The sequence below is a fragment of the Silurus meridionalis genome, chromosome 3 (assembly GCF_014805685.1).
Source record: "Silurus meridionalis isolate SWU-2019-XX chromosome 3, ASM1480568v1, whole genome shotgun sequence".
NCBI classification, from domain to species: domain Eukaryota; kingdom Metazoa; phylum Chordata; class Actinopteri; order Siluriformes; family Siluridae; genus Silurus; species Silurus meridionalis.
This window is the reverse complement of record NC_060886.1, coordinates 5,616,164-5,634,372: the sequence shown is the minus strand read 5'-3', so window position 1 is coordinate 5,634,372 and position 18,209 is coordinate 5,616,164. Positions and strand designations below refer to the sequence as shown.

Below are 18,209 nucleotides of genomic sequence, written 5' to 3'. Positions count from 1 at the left end.
TATTATGATTTATTAATTTTTATTTAAAGGTGAACCAGATCCACCAAAGAAAATGGAACTTTTAGAAATTTCAAAGAACAGCGCAACACTTGGATGGCTAAAACCACTGAGAGATGGTGGGTCGAAGATTAATGGCTACATAGTTGATTACCAGGAGGCTGGGCAACCTGAGGACAAATGGACCTCGTACTCAGTTGTAAAAGACATGAGCATTGTTGTTGTTGGTCTAAAAGAAAACACAAAATATAGATTCAGAGTTGCTGCAAGGAATGCTATAGGATGCAGTCTGCCAAGAGAGGCTGAAGGAATTTTTGAAGTCAAAGAGCAACTGAGTATGTTTCTTATTTATTTCATAGTTACATTTGAATGTAAGAATTGTATTGTTTTATAGACATTGCCTTGTAATATAAACATATTCTTTTTGCCATTTATCTTTAGTGCCACCAAAGATTATCCTGCCTGATTTGGTCACAGCAAGGGCAGGAACAAAGCTTAAGGTTGAAGCAATTGTATATGGTAAACCTGTTCCAGTCACTACATGGAAAAGAGGAAGTGATGACCTGGTTACATCTGATCGTCTTTCTGTGCAAAAAACACTGACCTCATCAACACTAATGATTAAGGATGTTTCAAGGAAGGACAGTGGTTATTACAGTCTTTCTGCTGAGAACAACATTTCTAAGGTCAACCAAATCCTCAGAATTATCATCATGGGTAGGTTACCAGTGGACAATGACTATATATTTGCAACAATATCCATTATAAAGTCTTTGTTATGCCAATACAGTATGTATATGTTCATATGTCTATATCAATTTTCTTTTAGATATCCCTGGTCCTCCAGAAGGGCCTCTGGAAGTTCTTGAGGTGGACATTGATGCCTGCACGCTTGCATGGAACTCACCAACTGAGGATGGTGGTAGCAACATCACTAATTACATTGTTGAAAAATGTGATGTGAGCAGAGGTGACTGGGTCCCTGCTGTCGCCTCTTGCACCAAGACCAGTTGCCGAGTAAAACTTACCCCTGGCAAGGAATATGGTTTCCGAGTTCGTGCAGAAAATCGATTTGGAATTTCGGAGCCAATCTACTCTGTCAAAATGATTGCAAGACATCCATTTGGTAGGTCTAACATAATACTAAAAAACTGTTACAAAAGCTATATTTTAGGGCACTGTAACCTTGTTTTTGAATCATACTCTGGTGTGTGTAAACCCTTGGGAAGGTCCATTTTGGTAGCTGTGTGTTCAACCCAGCTGTTGGAAATGAACTGTGCACATTTCATTGTATGGGCTTTTGTCAAGAATCTTTAAAAAATGCTTGAATTGCAAGTAACACAATGTATGCTGGACATATATCCGAAAACTAATTTGTAAGAAAAGCCCATGAGACGCTATGAATATAGGTCTGATTCTCACAAGATTTTAACCTTCTTAAATGTACTATTTCAGATCCACCCAGCGAACCAATAAACTGCCGTGTCAATAAAATCACCAAGGACTTTGTTGTTTTGTCTTGGGAGAGACCAGTAAATGATGGTGGAAGTCCTATCATAGGATACTCAATTGAACGTAAAGAGAGAAACAGCCTTCTGTGGGTCAAGGCAAATGATTCACTTGTTCGTCCACTCGAATACATCTGTTTTGGCATTATTGATGGTCTGGAATACACTTTCAGAGTATCTGCTGTGAATAAAGCAGGCCAAAGCAAGCCAAGCAAACCTACTGAGATCATTACAGCAAGAAACCCAGTTGGTATGTGAAAGAGAAACTATTTTATTAAATTATCATGTATTGTATGCTGTATTAAGATGTCAAATCTAATGTCATTTTATTCACTTTTTTCAACCAGATCCACCTGGTAAACCAGAGGTTCTTGACATAACAAAACATACAGTTTCCCTTGTTTGGAACCGTCCAAAACATGATGGTGGTAGTAAACTTGTTGGGTATTATGTTGAGTCTTTGAAGCTTCCAGGTGATAAGTGGGTGCGTGTAAATGCAAGTAGCAAAAATGTGCCAAATGAGGAGTACATTGTCACTGGACTTGATGAGGGATCTCAGTACAAGTTCAGAGTTATTGCAAAGACAATTATTAACATCAGTGATCCTTCAGAAGAGTCTGATCCAATCACAGTCATTGCTGAGAATGGTAACTCTTGCTTCACCTAAATTGTTTACATTTAAATGTGTGCAAGCCTATGTTACGATTTTAATATTTTTTTTTTCTGTGTAAAATTTCAGTTCCACCCAGGGTTGATATTAGTGTTGAAATGAAGAACCTAATCATTGCCAAAGCTGGAGAAAATGTTTGCCTATATGCTGAGGTCCATGGAAAACCATTACCAAAGGTTACATGGAAGAGAGGTGGTGTGCCATTGACACCTGTTGAAGGCATAAAAATGTCTCAAAAGAAACACCTCTTCTTCTTAGAGCTGTTTTTAGTTACAAGAAAGGAAACTGGAGAGTATACTATTGTTGCTGAGAACCCTAGTGGCACCAAGTCTGGCAACATTAAGCTGAAAGTTCTGGGTAAGTTATTAGTAAATTAAATAATGTTTCAATCAGTATATCATCCCATTTACATCTTCATGAACATAGATTTTGTTGATTTGAATTTGTATATGCAATGGAACATTTACTTCATTTAACTGAAGTAGATAATTTAAATCCCAGACCACAAATTTATAGAATATGTAGCTGTTGAATGGTTGAATGATGTAGATTTGAATGGAATTAAAAATTTAAATAAAATCTTTGTTTTTCACAGATAAACCTGGACCACCAGCATCAGTGAAGATTAGCCAGGTCTTTGCTGACAGAGTCAAACTGCGGTGGGAACCACCTCTTTCAGATGGTGGTGCTGAAATTACCAACTACATTGTTGATAAACGTGAAACAAGTCGTGCTAACTGGGCTCAAGTTACTTCGAACATCAATGGCCAGATTACAAACTGCTCAGTGGAGAGATTGATCGAGGGCCATGAATATGAATTCCGCATCAGTGCTGAAAACAAGTATGGTGTTGGTGATCCAATTGTCACTAACTCTGTGATTGCTAAGAATCCATATGGTAAGTATTTTTTTAATTATGTCTTAATCTAATGGAGTCCATCTCAAATGTGTTAACTGTCCATGGTATTTCTTTCATGTTCACAATGTTATCCCCTAAACCAGATGTTCCTGGACCTTGTGACCCACCTATTATTACTAATGTTACCAAAGACCACATGACTGTGAGCTGGAAGGCCCCTGCTGATGATGGCAAATCCCCAATCACTGGATACATGGTTGAAAAACGTGAAACTCACGAACTGAGTTGGTCTAAAATAAACAGAAAACCTGTCCTTGATAGAACAATTAAAGCTGGAGGTCTCACTGAGGGTTCTGAGTATGAATTCAGAGTTATAGCTCTCAATAAGGCTGGCCTCGGCAAACCAAGTGATCCATCTAAAGCTGCCTTTGCATTGGACCCACTATGTAAGTGAAGTTTCATATTCATAATCCAGTTTAACGTACCTTTTCATCGTTCTAACACAGCTGCATTAATCTACCATTACTATAGATCCTCCAGGGCCACCTGGTTTCCCCAAGGTTGTTGACTCGACACACAGCTCAGTCAGTCTATCTTGGACCAAGCCTGCATATGATGGTGGCTGTAAAATTTTGGGATACCTTGTTGAGGTCAAGAGGGCAGATTCACAAGAGTGGTTAAAGTGCAATATACCAAAAAATCTTCAGGTCACAAAGTTCCTTGTCACCGGGCTCCTTGATAGCACAGAGTATGAATTCCGAGTGCTTGCTGTCAATAAGATTGGATTTAGTGAACCAAGTGAAGTTCCTGGGAAGCATTTGGCACAAGACATTTTAAGTATGTAAAATGTCTGTTTTTTTTGTATTAAACATTTTAATATTCTATATTTAGATGTTTGACATACTATGTTTTTCTTTTTTTCTCATTTTTTTTTCTTTTCTAATAGTTGCTCCTGAGGCAGAACTTGATGCAGATCTCAGGAAAGTACTTGTATTGCGTGCTGGAGTCACCCTGAGAATCTATGTACCAGTTAGAGGCCGGCCTGCACCAAAGGTGACATGGAGCAAGGTCAATGCCAACTTGAAGGAGAGGCAAGGTCTCGTGATCAACACGACTGAATGGGATACATATGTATACTGTGAAAATATCAACAGATATGATGCTGGCAAATATGTGCTAACCCTTGAAAACAGCAGTGGATCCAAGTCCTACACTATAGTTGTGAAAGTCTTAGGTAATTGTTTTTCCAGAATGTTTTTTAGATATCATTTAAATCTTAAAAATAGCTTTATCCTATACTAGCTATACAAAATATTTACTTGATATTATGTATTGAACCTTACTTAGATACACCTGGACCACCACTCAACCTGATTGTAAAAGAAACATCAAAAAATCATGCATCCATCACTTGGGATCCTCCACAAATTGATGGAGGAAGTCCAATAAAGAGCTATGTTGTGGAAAAACGTCTGGCAGAAAGAAAAGCATGGACCTGTGTTGCTTCTGAGTGCCCCAAAACATCTTTCAGAGTTACTAACCTAGAGGCTGGAAATTCCTACTGTTTCAGAGTCTCAGCTGAAAATGTGTATGGTATTGGTGAAGGCTGTGAGACTGCTGGACCAGTGAAAGCCTCAGGTAAGAGTTGTTATCCTTTTGAACTGAACGTATTTCAGTTCAATTTCATTTGTATTTATATATTTTACTTGCATTTATAGCACATTTAACAGTGAAGGAGTTCACAACAGCTGTACAGAAATAAATAAATTAAGAATATATAATGTATATAAATCCATCTGTCCTAAATTAGAGATATGTATAGCTAATTAGATTTCTAATTAAATATGCAATGGCGGGAATGTGTTAAATAATGCTCCACAAATAAATTACATTCTAATAATGTTCTATTGCAGAGCAACCTGGACCAGTTACAGACTTCAAACCTGCACTGGTCACCAAGGATTCTTGCACTCTTACTTGGAAGAAGCCCATCAGTGATGGTGGAAGCCATATTGTTGCATATGAATTAGAAATCAGTGAAGGTGAAGACAAATGGAAGCAGCTTATGAAGTCCAAACACCTGCAATACACAGCAACGGACCTGAAAGAAGGAAAAGAATACTCTTTCAGAGTTAAGGCTTTCAATGAAACTGCTGAAGGACCCATTACTGAACTGGCTATGGTGGCAAAGGATCAAATTGGTATGGATATGATTACATTTCTGCACATTAGAAAACACAAAAAACGAAATCATTTTAACAGTGCTGGGGTTGTCTAACATGTTTATATTAATTTTTGCACATTCGCTCTTCAGTTCTTCCAGACTGTGACCTAAAGGGGTTGCCAGACTCTTGTTATGTGGCAAAGGAGGGAAGCACAGTTCGCCTTACAATCCCGATATCTGGAATTCCTGCTCCAGCGGTTATGTGGAAGAAGGGTGTTGTTGCTTTGGGAGACAGTGGAAGAGTCTCTAGCGAATCCACGCTGACAAACACAACCTTGCTGATACGTGACTGTCACAGAGGTGATGCGGATAAGTACGGTCTTATTTTGAAAAACAGTGCTGGAACCAAGGAATGCACAATAGACATCAAGGTTGTTGGAAAGCCTGGCATTTGCACAGCACCAATCAATTTTGATGAAATTACTGCTGATGGAATTACACTAGAATGGGGTCCACCGAAGGATGATGGTGGATCAGAAATTTCCAACTACATTTTAGAGAAGAGGCATTCCACAAGTAACAAGTGGGCTACTGTCGCTTCAGCCATTCAGAAGAACATCATGAGAGTCACCAGACTTCATGATGGAACAGAGTACATATTCAGAGTATGTGCTGAAAACAAATATGGTGTTGGAGAATTCCTGAAATCTGATCCAGTGGTGGCTAAACATCCTTTCAGTGAGTGTTAAAACAAAGAAACCTGTTACAAATACTAACACTGTTTCATAAACTTTTCTATAAACTTCACCTGTACAATATTGATAATAATTACTTAAATGCTGTTTGTATAAAAATCATTTTACTTTCATTTGTTTGGCATTAAAATAGAATACTAAACTAACTGAACTAAATGTGTACATAAAACTCATTTTGGTAAATACTGAGCTTAAAACGTATGGCTTTAAAACAGTGTTGCAAGTATGTGAGCTGGAGATATGTACAAAAATTGTTTTTCTTTTTCAAAAGATGCCCCAGAGGCTCCAGATCCACCACAGGTTTTGGCTATACGCCACGAATCTGCTATTTTGTCATGGACAGATCCAAGGGATACTGGAGGCTCTCCTATTACAGGTTAGATTTTACTTCCTAGTTCCTAGTTTTTAATATATTTATTGTGTGTGTTCTGATCATGTAAAACTTTAACCATGTTTTACATTTTGATTTTAGGATACCATGTGGAATTCAAAGACAGAAACAGTTTATTATGGAAAAGAGCCAGCAAGACACCTCTGAGAGTGAAGGAGTCTAGAGTGACTGGTTTAGTTGAGGGTCTCGAGTATGAATTTAGAGTTATGGCTATAAACGTGGCTGGATTAGGAAAACCAAGCAAACCAACTGAATCATTGGTTGCCCTTGATCCAATTGGTACATACATAGGTTTTTTTTTCAACTTTTTTTTTTGCATTTTAATAAAATAATAACTCATCAATTGATTATTCATCTAATGTCCTATCACTGTTCTTTAGATCCTCCTGGCAAACCTGATGTAATCAGCATAACGAGAAACAGTGTAACACTTGTTTGGACTGCACCGAAATATGATGGAGGACACAAACTGACTGGCTATATCATTGAAAAACTAGAGCATCCAGGAAAGGTCTGGAAGAAGGCCAATCATATCAATATCCAGAGCTGTGCATTTACAGTGACAGATTTGCAAGAAGGCTCCATGTACGATTTTAGAATTAGGGCAAAGAATGCAGCTGGTGCCATCAGTGAACCCTCAGAACAAACTGACACCCTTGTCTGCAAAGATGAATATGGTATGTTTTACTGAATTAATTTGATTTATAACATTCATATATCATTTTTAGAATGTATAGAATATTTTAAAACAAATAACCCAAAAAAAATATATAATTAATATCTTACATTTTTACAGAGCCACCAACTATTACAATTGATCCTGAAATGAAGGATGGTGTCACTGTCAAGGCTGGGGATACAATTGTGGTTTCTGCATCAAGTATCCTTGGCAAACCTCCACCTACAGCTGTATGGTCTAAGGAAGGAAGAGAAATCAAGCCATCAGATGTTGTCCAGATCACAAGCACACCCACATCTTCAACATTATCAATTAAATATGCCAGTAGAAATAACACAGGGGAGTATACAATCACTGCCAGCAACCCATATGGTATTAAGGATGAAAAAGTCAAAGTAAAAGTCCTAGATGTGCCTGGTCCACCTGGTCCTATTGAGGCTAACAGTGTCTCTGCTGAAAAATGCACACTTACATGGTTACCACCAGAAGAGGATGGAGGCTCTGCAATCAAATCATACACCCTAGAAAAGAGAGAAACTAGCCGCCTTCTTTGGACTAAGCTTGCTGAAAATATAATAGATTGCCGTTACGTGGCCTGCAAGTTGATTAAAGGCAATGAATATCTCTTCCGTGTTTTTGCGGTCAATCAGTATGGTACAGGTGATGCCACACAGTCCGGTCCAGTCAAGATGGTTGACAGCTTTGGTATGTTTAATTTTATGTACCTGTATTATTTTATTTTCATTATGTACTGTAATATGTTTTTATTACATATACATTGTTATTTTTGTCAGGACCCCCTGGGCCTCCATCAAAACCAGACATCGATAATGTCAGCAGAACTGCTGTGACTATTTCCTGGAAGAGACCGGTGGTGGATGGAGGAAGTGACATTAGAGGGTACAGTGTTGAGAGAAAGGAGAGGAGAGGTATGAGATGGGTGAGAGCTTCAAAGAAGTCCATCTCCGATCTACGTTTCAAAATATCAGGTCTTGCAGAAGGAGTTGAGTATGAGTTCCGTGTAACTGCTGAGAACAAAGCTGGTTTTGGAGAACCCAGTGAACCATCCCAACCTGTACTGACAAAGGACATTGCATGTAAGTAAAAAAAAAAAAAAAAACAGAATATTAAATATTGTCCTTTAGTTTCACCTAAATCTAAGATTTTCCTTTGCCTATATTCAATATACTATATTATTTTTAGATCCACCTGGACCTCCATCCAACCCAAGAATATCTGATACCACCAAAACAACAGCAACATTTAACTGGGGAAGACCCTTTTATGATGGTGGCCTTGAAGTGACAGGATATATTGTTGAACACAAGCAGGAAGGAAAAGATGATTGGATTCAGGATACCACCTCTCCATTAAGAATCACTGAATTTGTTGTTCCAAACCTACAAGCAGGAGGCAAATATCATTTCAGAGTCAGTGCAATCAATTCAGAAGGATGTGGGGAACCTGCTGAAGTTGAGAAAACTGTAGAACTTGTTGACCGTGAAGAGATTCCTGACTTTGAACTTGATGCAGAACTGAGAAAAACACTTGTTGTCCGATCAGGTGGCTCCATCCGTATATTTGTATCAATTAAGGGCCGTCCAACTCCTGAAGTTACATGGATAAAAGATAATGTTGCTCTCAAAGATAGAGCTCATATTGACACTACTGAGTCATACACCCTAGTGGTCATTCCAGAGTGCACAAGATATGATGCTGGAAAATACATTTTGACTTTAGAAAATGTAGCTGGAAAGAAGACTGGATTTGTCAATGTCCGTGTTGTGGATACACCTGGGCCTCCACTCAATTTGAAACCAAGAGAAATCACCAAAAATAGTATCACACTTCAGTGGGAAATTCCAATTATTGATGGTGGATCAAAGATCGTTAATTACATAATTGAGAAACGTGATTCAACTAGAAAGGCCTTCACAACAGTCACTACAAATTGCCAGAAATGTTCATACAAGGTTAAAGATTTGGACGAGGGAGCTGAATATTACTTCAGAGTTTCAGCTGAAAATGAACAAGGTATTGGTGAGGCAGCAGAGACACCTGAACCTATCAGAGCTTCTCAGGCCCCATCTTCACCTGACAATTTAGTAGTTACAGATGTGACAAAGGATACAGCAACTCTTGCATGGACAAAACCAATGTATGATGGTGGTAGCAGAATCACTGGCTATGTGATTGAGGCTCAGAGGAAAGATTCTGATCAGTGGCTACATGTTACAACAATAAAAGCTCTGGATTATATAGTAACAGACTTAACAGAAAATGCAGAATATGTATTCCGTATCTTTGCTGTAAACAGCTCAGGTAGAAGCGAACCTCGTGAAAGCAGGCCAGCTGAGCTCAAAGAGCAGACTACAGCACCAGGATTTGACCTTAGATCTGTTTATCAGAAGGTGGTAGTGGCCAAAGCAGGTGATAATGTGAAGGTGGAGATCCCTGTTTTTGGTCGTCCAAGACCATCTGTTGTCTGGAAGAAAGAAGATCAGGAACTTAAACAGACACAGCGAATCAATATCGACAACACAGCAATCTCAACAATTCTAAACATACAAGAGATCAAGAGAAAAGATGGAGGACAGTATTCAATGACAGGAAAGAATATACTTGGAACAGTCACAGAAACCATAACTGTGCAAGTGCATGATATCCCAGGACCTCCAACTGGACCGATTAAAGTGGATGAAGTATCCTGTGACTATGCAATTATATCATGGGATGCACCAGAGAATGATGGGGGAGTTCCTATCAGCAATTACATTGTAGAAATGAGAGAGACAACTGGCACATCCTGGGTTGAATTAGCAGCTACTGTCATCCGCACCACTTTCAAAGCTGCCCGTCTTACAACTGGAATTGAATATCAGTTCCGTGTAAAAGCTCAGAACAGATATGGTGTTGGTCCATACATAACCTCTGAAGCTGTTGTTGCTGCTTATCCCTTTGAAGTACCAGGCCAGCCAGGTATTCCACAAGTTGTTGCCTTTACAAAAGATTCTATTACAATAAGCTGGAATGAACCTTCCACAGATGGGGGAAGCCCAATTCTGGGATATCATATTGAAAGGAAAGAGAAAAACAGCATCCTGTGGCAGCGTATCAACAAAGCCCTTGTAGTTGGGAACATTTTTAAGTCATCTGGTCTAATAGATGCTATAGCATATGAATTCCGTGTTATTGCTGAAAACATGGCTGGTCTTAGCAAGCCAAGCAAAGCTTCTGAGATGACATTTGCACTTGATCCAGTGGACCCTCCCAGTCAACCAGTGGCAGTTAATATCACTAGACATGAGGTTTCGCTTCAATGGATGAAGCCAGAGAATGATGGTGGTTTCCCAATCACTGGATACACTGTGGAAAAGAGAGAACTGCCAAATGGCCGCTGGCTCAGAGCAAACTTTAGCAATGTCCTTCAAACAAGCTTCACAGTAAGCGGATTGACAGAAAATTCTTCATATGAATTCCGTGTATTTGCAAGAAATTCAGCAGGATCTGTCAGCAAGCCCTCAAAACCTTCAGACATATTAATCTGCAGAGATGATATTGAAGAGCCAAAGCTTGATGTTGATTCAATCTTCAGCAGTATTGTGGTAGTTAAGGCTGGTGATGTTTTCAAACTAGATGCAAATGCTATTGGCAGACCAATCCCATCTTTAGTGTGGACAAAAGATGAAAAAGAACTTGAAGACACGGCAAAACTAGAGATTAAAACAACAGATTTCTATACATGTCTAACTAACAAAGATTCATCAAGAAGAGATGGTGGTGCATTCACTCTAACTGCAAGCAACCCTGGAGGATTTGCCAAGTTTGTTTTCAATGTTAAGGTCCTTGATAGGCCTGGGCCTCCTGAAGGACCCCTTCATGTTACAAACATGACAACCGAAAAATGTATTCTGTCTTGGCTACCACCACTTGAAGATGGTGGGGCAAAGATTGATTATTATATAATTCAGAAACGTGAAACAAGCAGACTTGCATGGACAAATGTAGACACAGATTTACAAGTCAACCGTTACAAAGTCACCAAATTGCTTAAAGGAAATGAATATGTCTTCAGAGTGATGGCTGTGAATAAATATGGAGTTGGTGAGCCCCTTGAGTCTGAACCTGCAGTTGCCACCAACCCATATGTACCCTCTGATCCACCACAAGCTCCTGAAGTAACAACAATTACAAAGGACTCTATGGTGGTTTGTTGGGGACATCCTGAAAACAATGGAGGAAGTGCCATAAATACTTACATCATTGAAAGGAGAGATAAAACTGGCCTCCGATGGGTCAAATGCAATAAGAGGTCAGTAACTGATCTGCGTTTTAAAGTGTCTGGACTTACAACAGGGCATGAATATGAATACAGGATCCTTGCTGAAAATGCTGCTGGGTTAAGTGCTCCAAGCCCTTCAAGTCCATTTTATAAAGCATGTGACACAATCTTCCAGCCTGGACCTCCAGGGAATCCAAGAATTTTGGATACAACAAAGTCGTCCATTACTATTGCTTGGAACAAACCAGTTTATGATGGTGGTTCAGACATTACAGGATACATTGTAGAAACCTGCCTACCAGAAGAAGATGAATGGACAATTGTCACTCCAAAGAAAGGTCTTATAGGAACATCATTTACCATAATTAATTTGATAGAAAACCAAGAATATAAGATCAACATTTCTGCCATGAACTCTGAGGGAGTTGGAGAACCTTCATCGGTGCCTGGTACACCAAAAGCAGAGGACAGATATATTCCACCTGAAATTGATCTTGATTCAGATCTCCGAAAAGTTGTGAACATTCGAGCTTGTGGCACACTTAGGCTGTTTGTTCCAATAAAAGGAAGACCAGCACCAGAAGCTAAATGGTCAAGGGAGCATGGTGAGCCGCTTGATAAAGCAGTAATTGAGACCACAACATCATTCACATCACTTGTTATTGAGAATGTTAACAGATTTGACAGTGGAAAGTATTTACTGACAGTGGAAAACAGTTCTGGAAGTAAAACAGCATTTGTGAATGTCAGGGTGCTTGACACTCCAGGGGCACCACAAAATCTCACAATTAGGGAAATCACAAAAGATTCTGTCTCACTGATGTGGGATCCTCCAATTATTGATGGTGGCGGAAGAGTCAGGCATTACCTTGTAGAAAAACGTGAATCCACAAGAAAGGCATATTCAATGGTAAATGCTTCTTGCCCCAAAACAAGCTGGAGAATTGGAGATCTGCAGGAGGGAAGTTTGTATTCCTTCAGAATCTTGGCTGAAAATGAATATGGCATTGGTCTCCCAGTAGAAACAGCTGAACCAGTTAAGGTTTCTGAAAAGCCTTTACCTCCTGGCAAGGTGACTCTTAAAGCTGTAACTGGCAGCAGTATAACTCTGTCCTGGGAAAAGCCCGATCATGATGGAGGAAGCAGGATCACAGGATATGTTGTGGAAATGCAAGGAAAAGACAGTGACAGTTGGACTCAGGTCATGACTGTTAAAGTAACAGAGGCTGTAATTGCTGGTCTGACTCAAGGTGAAGAATATTCATTCCGTGTTTCGGCAACAAATGAAAAAGGGACAAGTGATCCTCGTTCACTCAATGTACCTGTTGTGGCAAAGGATCTTGTAATAAAACCGGCATTCAAGCTTTTATTTAATACATTTAGTGTGCTGGCAGGTGATGACCTCAAGATAGATGTACCTTATGTTGCTCAACCCAAAGCAGCCGTTACATGGCTTAAGGATGGCACTGCTCTCAAAGAGACTACACGACTAAATTCTGAGATTAGTGACAGTCATCTATACCTTCTAGTCAAGGAGGCCGTACGTGATGATGTTGGTATATATACTATCAAGATCACAAACTCAGCTGGAGAAGCTACAGCTGACATCACTGTTGTTGTACTTGATAAACCTGGTCCTCCTACTGGCCCTATTAAAATAGATGAGGTAACTGCAGACAGTATGTCATTGTCATGGCAACCACCAGAGTATGAAGGTGGTTGCACAATTAATAATTATATTGTGGAAAAGAGAGACACATCCACTACAAACTGGCAGATTGTCTCAGCTACAGTTGCTAGAACAACCACCAAAGCTGCTAGACTGAAAACTGGATGTGAGTATCAATTCAGGATTGCAGCAGAAAACAGATATGGAAAGAGCTCATTTCTGCTGTCTGAGCATGTAATTGCACAGTATCCATTTGAAGTGCCAAGTTCACCTGATACTCCCACTGTTCAATCTGCTACCAAAGAAACAATGGTCATTGTTTGGAACAAGCCTAACAATGATGGTGGAAGCAAGATCATTGGCTATCATCTTGAGAGTAAGGAAAGAAATAGTCTTCTATGGGTGAAACAAAATAAAACCATCATTCCAGACACAAGATTTAAGATTAGTGGTCTTGAAGAAGGCATTGAATATGAGTTCAGAGTTTATGCTGAGAACATTGTTGGATTGAGCAAAGCCAGCAAAGTGTCAGAAATACAGGTAGCAAGAGACCCATGTGACCCCCCAGGCAAACCAGAAGCAGTTATTGTGACTAGAAGCTCTGTAACATTGCGATGGACAGCACCTGAGTTTGATGGTGGCAGTCGAGTAACTGGCTATGTAGTTGAGAAGAAAGAACTGCCTACTGGTCGCTGGATGAAGGCTAGTTTTGCTAATGTCATAGAAACGGAATTTGTTGTCAGTGGATTGGTAGAAGAACAACGATATGAATTCCGAGTCATTGCAAGAAATGCAGCTGGTGTATATAGCGTACCATCTGAGAGTACTGGTGCAATAACTGCAAAGGATGAAGTGGAGCCACCTATGATCGACTTGGATCCTAAATATTCTCAAACTATTGTTGTCAATGCTGGAGAATCATTTAAAATAGATGCCGGAATATCTGGCAAGCCAATCCCATCAGTCCATTGGATAAAATCCAATGAGGAACTCTCTAATACAGCTAGACTTGAAATAAAAAATACCGACTTCACAGCCTCTTTGAGTGTAAAAGAAGCTATTCGTGTTGATGGAGGCCAGTACACACTGCTGTTGAAAAATGTTGGTGGTGAAAAATCTACAAACATCAACATCAAGGTTCTTGACAGGCCTGGCCCACCTGATGGGCCTATTTCTGTATATGGGGTTACAAGTGAGAAATGCTGCATAGCATGGAAAACACCTTTACATGATGGAGGTGCTGACATATCTCATTATATTGTTGAAAGAAGAGAGACTAGCCGATTAGTCTGGACTCTTGTGGAATCTAAGGTGCATACCCTTAATCTAAAGATTACCAAGCTCCTTCCTGGAAATGAGTACGTTTTCAGAGTGATCCCTGTCAACAAATATGGACTTGGTGAGCCTCTGGAATCTGGTCCAGTCATTGCCACAAATCCATTTGTCCCACCTGATCCACCAACTGGGGTGGATATATCCAATATAACAAAGGACTCCATGGTTGTTACTTGGGAAAGACCCAATAATGATGGAGGCAATGCAATTACCGGATATATAGTTGAAAAAAGGGACAAAGAAGGTGTCAGATGGACAAGATGCAATAAGCGTGTAGTTAGCGAACTCCGCTTTAGAGTGACTGGTCTTCTTGAAAACCGCAGTTACGAGTTCCGAGTCTCTGCTGAGAATGCAGCTGGAGTTGGTAAACCAAGTGCCCCTACTGTGTATTTCAAGGCTTTAGATCCAGTCTTCAGGCCAGGTCCACCAAACAATCCTAGGGTTGTTGATATCTCAAGGTCATCAGTGGTACTGAATTGGAGCAAACCTATTTATGATGGAGGATGTGAGATTCAAGGTTATATTGTTGAAGCTGCGAAGGCACATCTGCTGAATGGACAATGTGCACGCCTCCTACAGGAATCAGAGAAACAAGATTTGAAGTAAAGAAACTGCTGGAAAAACATGAATACAAATTCAGAGTTTGTGCAATAAATAAGGCTGGAGTTGGAGAGCATGCAGATATCAAAGAAACCATTCTTACAGATGACAAACTGGAGGCACCAGATATCGACCTTGATGCTGAACTAAGAAAGATGATCACGGTTAGAGCTGGAGCAGCACTTAGACTGTTTGTTCCAATTAAAGGCCGACCAGCTCCTGAGGTCAAATGGGGAAAGGTTGATGGTGAAATTAATGAGACAGCACAGATTGACATCACAAGCAGCTATACTTCCCTTGTAATTGAAAACATTAACAGATTTGACAGTGGAAAATACACGTTGTCTTTGGAAAATGCAAGTGGCACAAAATCTGCATTTATTAGTGTCAGAGTACTTGACACCCCTGATGCACCTGCAAACTTCCATGTGAAGGAAATAACAAAGAATTCTGTTACCCTCACATGGGAGCCACCTTTGCTGGATGGTGGAGCCAAAATAAAAAATTATATTGTTGAAAAGCGAGAAAGTACAAGAAAGGTATACTCTACAGTTGCTTCCTGCAACAAGATGACATATAAGATTGAACAGCTTCAAGAAGGTGGCATCTACTTCTTTAGAGTTCTTGCTGAAAACGAATATGGAATTGGATTACCTGCTAAAACTCAAGAACCACTAAAGATCTCTGAGGTGCCACAACCTCCTGGTAAAATCTCTTTAGTGGATGTTACACGCAAGAGCATCTCCTTATCCTGGGAAAAACCTGAACATGATGGCGGTAGTAGAATCACTTACTATGAAGTTGAGATGCAAGCAAAAGACAGTGAAAAGTGGTCTCTGTGTGCACAAGTTAAATCACTTGACACAGTTATTACCAATTTAGCCCAAGGTGCAGAATACAATTTTAGGGTCATGGCTGTTAATGACAAAGGTAAGAGTGATCCCAGAAATCTAGCACACTCTGTTGTTGCAAAGGACCTTGTAATTGACCCATCTGTTAGAACAAAACTTAGCACATACAGTGTACAAGTTGGCTATGACCTAAAAATTGAAGCGCGCATTGCTGGTCATCCAAAGCCAACGATTACATGGACCAAAGATGGTGCAGAGCTGAAACAGACCACAAGAGTTAATGTTGCTGACACTGCCCACCATACAACATTATCAATTAAAGATGCAACAAGGGATGATGGTGGCATGTACACCATTACAGTTGCTAATGTGCTAGGGCAAAAGGAGGCCACTGTAGAAATAATTATACTTGACAAACCTGGTCCACCAACAGGCCCAGTGAGGATAGATGAAATAAGTGCAGAAAGTATTACACTATCATGGGATCCCCCAACCTACACAGGAGGATGCCAAATTTCTAATTACATTGTGCAAAAAAGAGATACTACCACAACTACCTGGACAGTTGTTTCAGCTACAGTAGCAAGAACTACACTTAAAGTTGCAAATTTAAAAACTGGTGTTGAGTACCAATTCAGAATCTTTGCAGAAAATAGATACGGAAAGAGCTATGCTATTGACTCAGAGCTAGTTGTTGCTCAGTATCCATTCAAGGAACCAGGACCCCCTGGAACACCATATGTATCTGCATTTACAAAGGAATCCATGGTAGTTGAATGGCACAAACCAGTTTCAGATGGTGGCAGTGCTATTCTCGGATATCATCTTGAAAGAAAGGAAAAGAACAGTATTCTCTGGACAAAAATAAACAAGATGCTCATTCAAGACACTAGATTTAAAACATCTCCTTTAGAGGAAGGCATTGAATATGAGTTCAGAGTTTCTGCTGAAAATGTTGTTGGAATTGGTAAATGCAGCAAAGTTTCTGAAGGTTACGTGGCCCTAGATCCATGTGATCCTCCTGGAAAACCTGTGCCAGTAATTGTGACAAGACACTCTGTGATGCTGAGATGGACACCACCAGAATATGATGGAGGCAGTATGGTCATTGGATATGTTGTGGAGAAACGGGACCTCCCAGACGGTCGCTGGATGAAAGCAAGCTTTGCAAACATCCTGGAAACAGAATTTGTAGTCACAGGACTGACAGAAGACTCAAAATATGACTTCAGGGTCATTGCTAAAAATGGTGCTGGATCAGTCAGCAAGCCTTCAGAATGCACAGGATCAATCACCGCTAAAGATGAGGTTGAGCCACCAAACTATGAGATTGACTCAAAGTACAGCCAAGTAATGACTGTGAATGCTGGAGATACATTTGTTTTGCAAGCAACTGTTTTGGGGAAACCAGTTCCAACAATGCAATGGTTCAAAGGTGATGTGGAAGTAGAGAATTCAGCAAGAGCCGAAACCAAGAACACGGATTTCCATGCAGTCCTTGTTATAAAAGATGCTATTAGAATTGATGGAGGACAGTACACTTTGCAGCTCACAAATGTTGGGGGAACTAAATCTGTGCCCTTTAATGTCAGAGTGCTTGACAGACCTGGACCGCCAGCCGGACCGATGAAGATTTCAAATGTAACAAGTGAGAAATGCTCCCTGTCATGGCTTCCTCCTGAGCATGATGGTGGTAGCGGAATTTCTCATTACGTTATAGAAAAACGGGAAACCAGCCGTCTTACTTGGACTGTAGTGGTTAGTGACTGTGTAGCAACTATGTTCAAGGCCACTAAACTGCTGAAAGGAAATGAATACATCTTCCGTGTCATGGCTGTGAACAAATATGGTGTTGGTGAACCTTTAGAGTCTGTACCAGTAATAATGAAAAATCCATTTGGTCCTCCTGGACCACCTATAGAACTGGAAATAACAAATATTTCAAGAGATTCTATGACTGTGTGCTGGACTCGCCCAGTGACGGATGGTGGAAGTGAGATCGTTGGGTACATTGTTGAAAAGAGAGATAAAGCTGGAGTCAGATGGACAAAATGCAACAAGCGTAGAATTACAGACCTTCGCTTCAGAGTTACAGGCCTCACAGAGGACCATGAATATGAATTCAGGTTGTCTGCAGAAAATGCTGCAGGAGTTGGTCAACCAAGTCCAGCAACAATCTATTACAAAGCATGTGACCCAACATTTAAACCTGCAGCACCAACTAATGCCCATCTTACTGACACCACAAAGGACTCTGTGACTATTGAATGGAGTAGACCAATCTATGATGGTGGCTTAGATATCCAGGGCTATATTGTAGAGATCTCCAAAGCTGATGAAGAGGAATGGATAACATGTACTCCACCTACTGGGCTGAATAATACTAAATTCACTATTACGAAACTCATAGAACATCAAGAATACAAGGTTCGAATATGTGCTATCAATA

The 18,209-nt window shown here is 40.0% G+C and overlaps 1 protein-coding gene across 1 annotated transcript in view; it reads left to right on the top strand.

Annotated features, from left to right (window-relative positions):
• Positions 1–18,209, top strand: part of ttn.2 (titin, tandem duplicate 2) — a 178,045-nt gene that overhangs the window by 127,109 nt on the left and 32,727 nt on the right. The window contains 20 exon segments of the mRNA XM_046845789.1: positions 30–332; positions 439–714; positions 827–1,123; positions 1,453–1,755; positions 1,853–2,152; positions 2,245–2,532; positions 2,771–3,073; positions 3,178–3,480; positions 3,566–3,871; positions 3,981–4,268; positions 4,382–4,672; positions 4,948–5,235; positions 5,349–5,936; positions 6,225–6,329; positions 6,426–6,623; positions 6,725–7,021; positions 7,141–7,728; positions 7,818–8,120; positions 8,227–14,838; positions 14,841–18,209. Of these exon segments, the coding sequence (XP_046701745.1) occupies positions 30–332; positions 439–714; positions 827–1,123; positions 1,453–1,755; positions 1,853–2,152; positions 2,245–2,532; positions 2,771–3,073; positions 3,178–3,480; positions 3,566–3,871; positions 3,981–4,268; positions 4,382–4,672; positions 4,948–5,235; positions 5,349–5,936; positions 6,225–6,329; positions 6,426–6,623; positions 6,725–7,021; positions 7,141–7,728; positions 7,818–8,120; positions 8,227–14,838; positions 14,841–18,209 (15,606 nt within the window).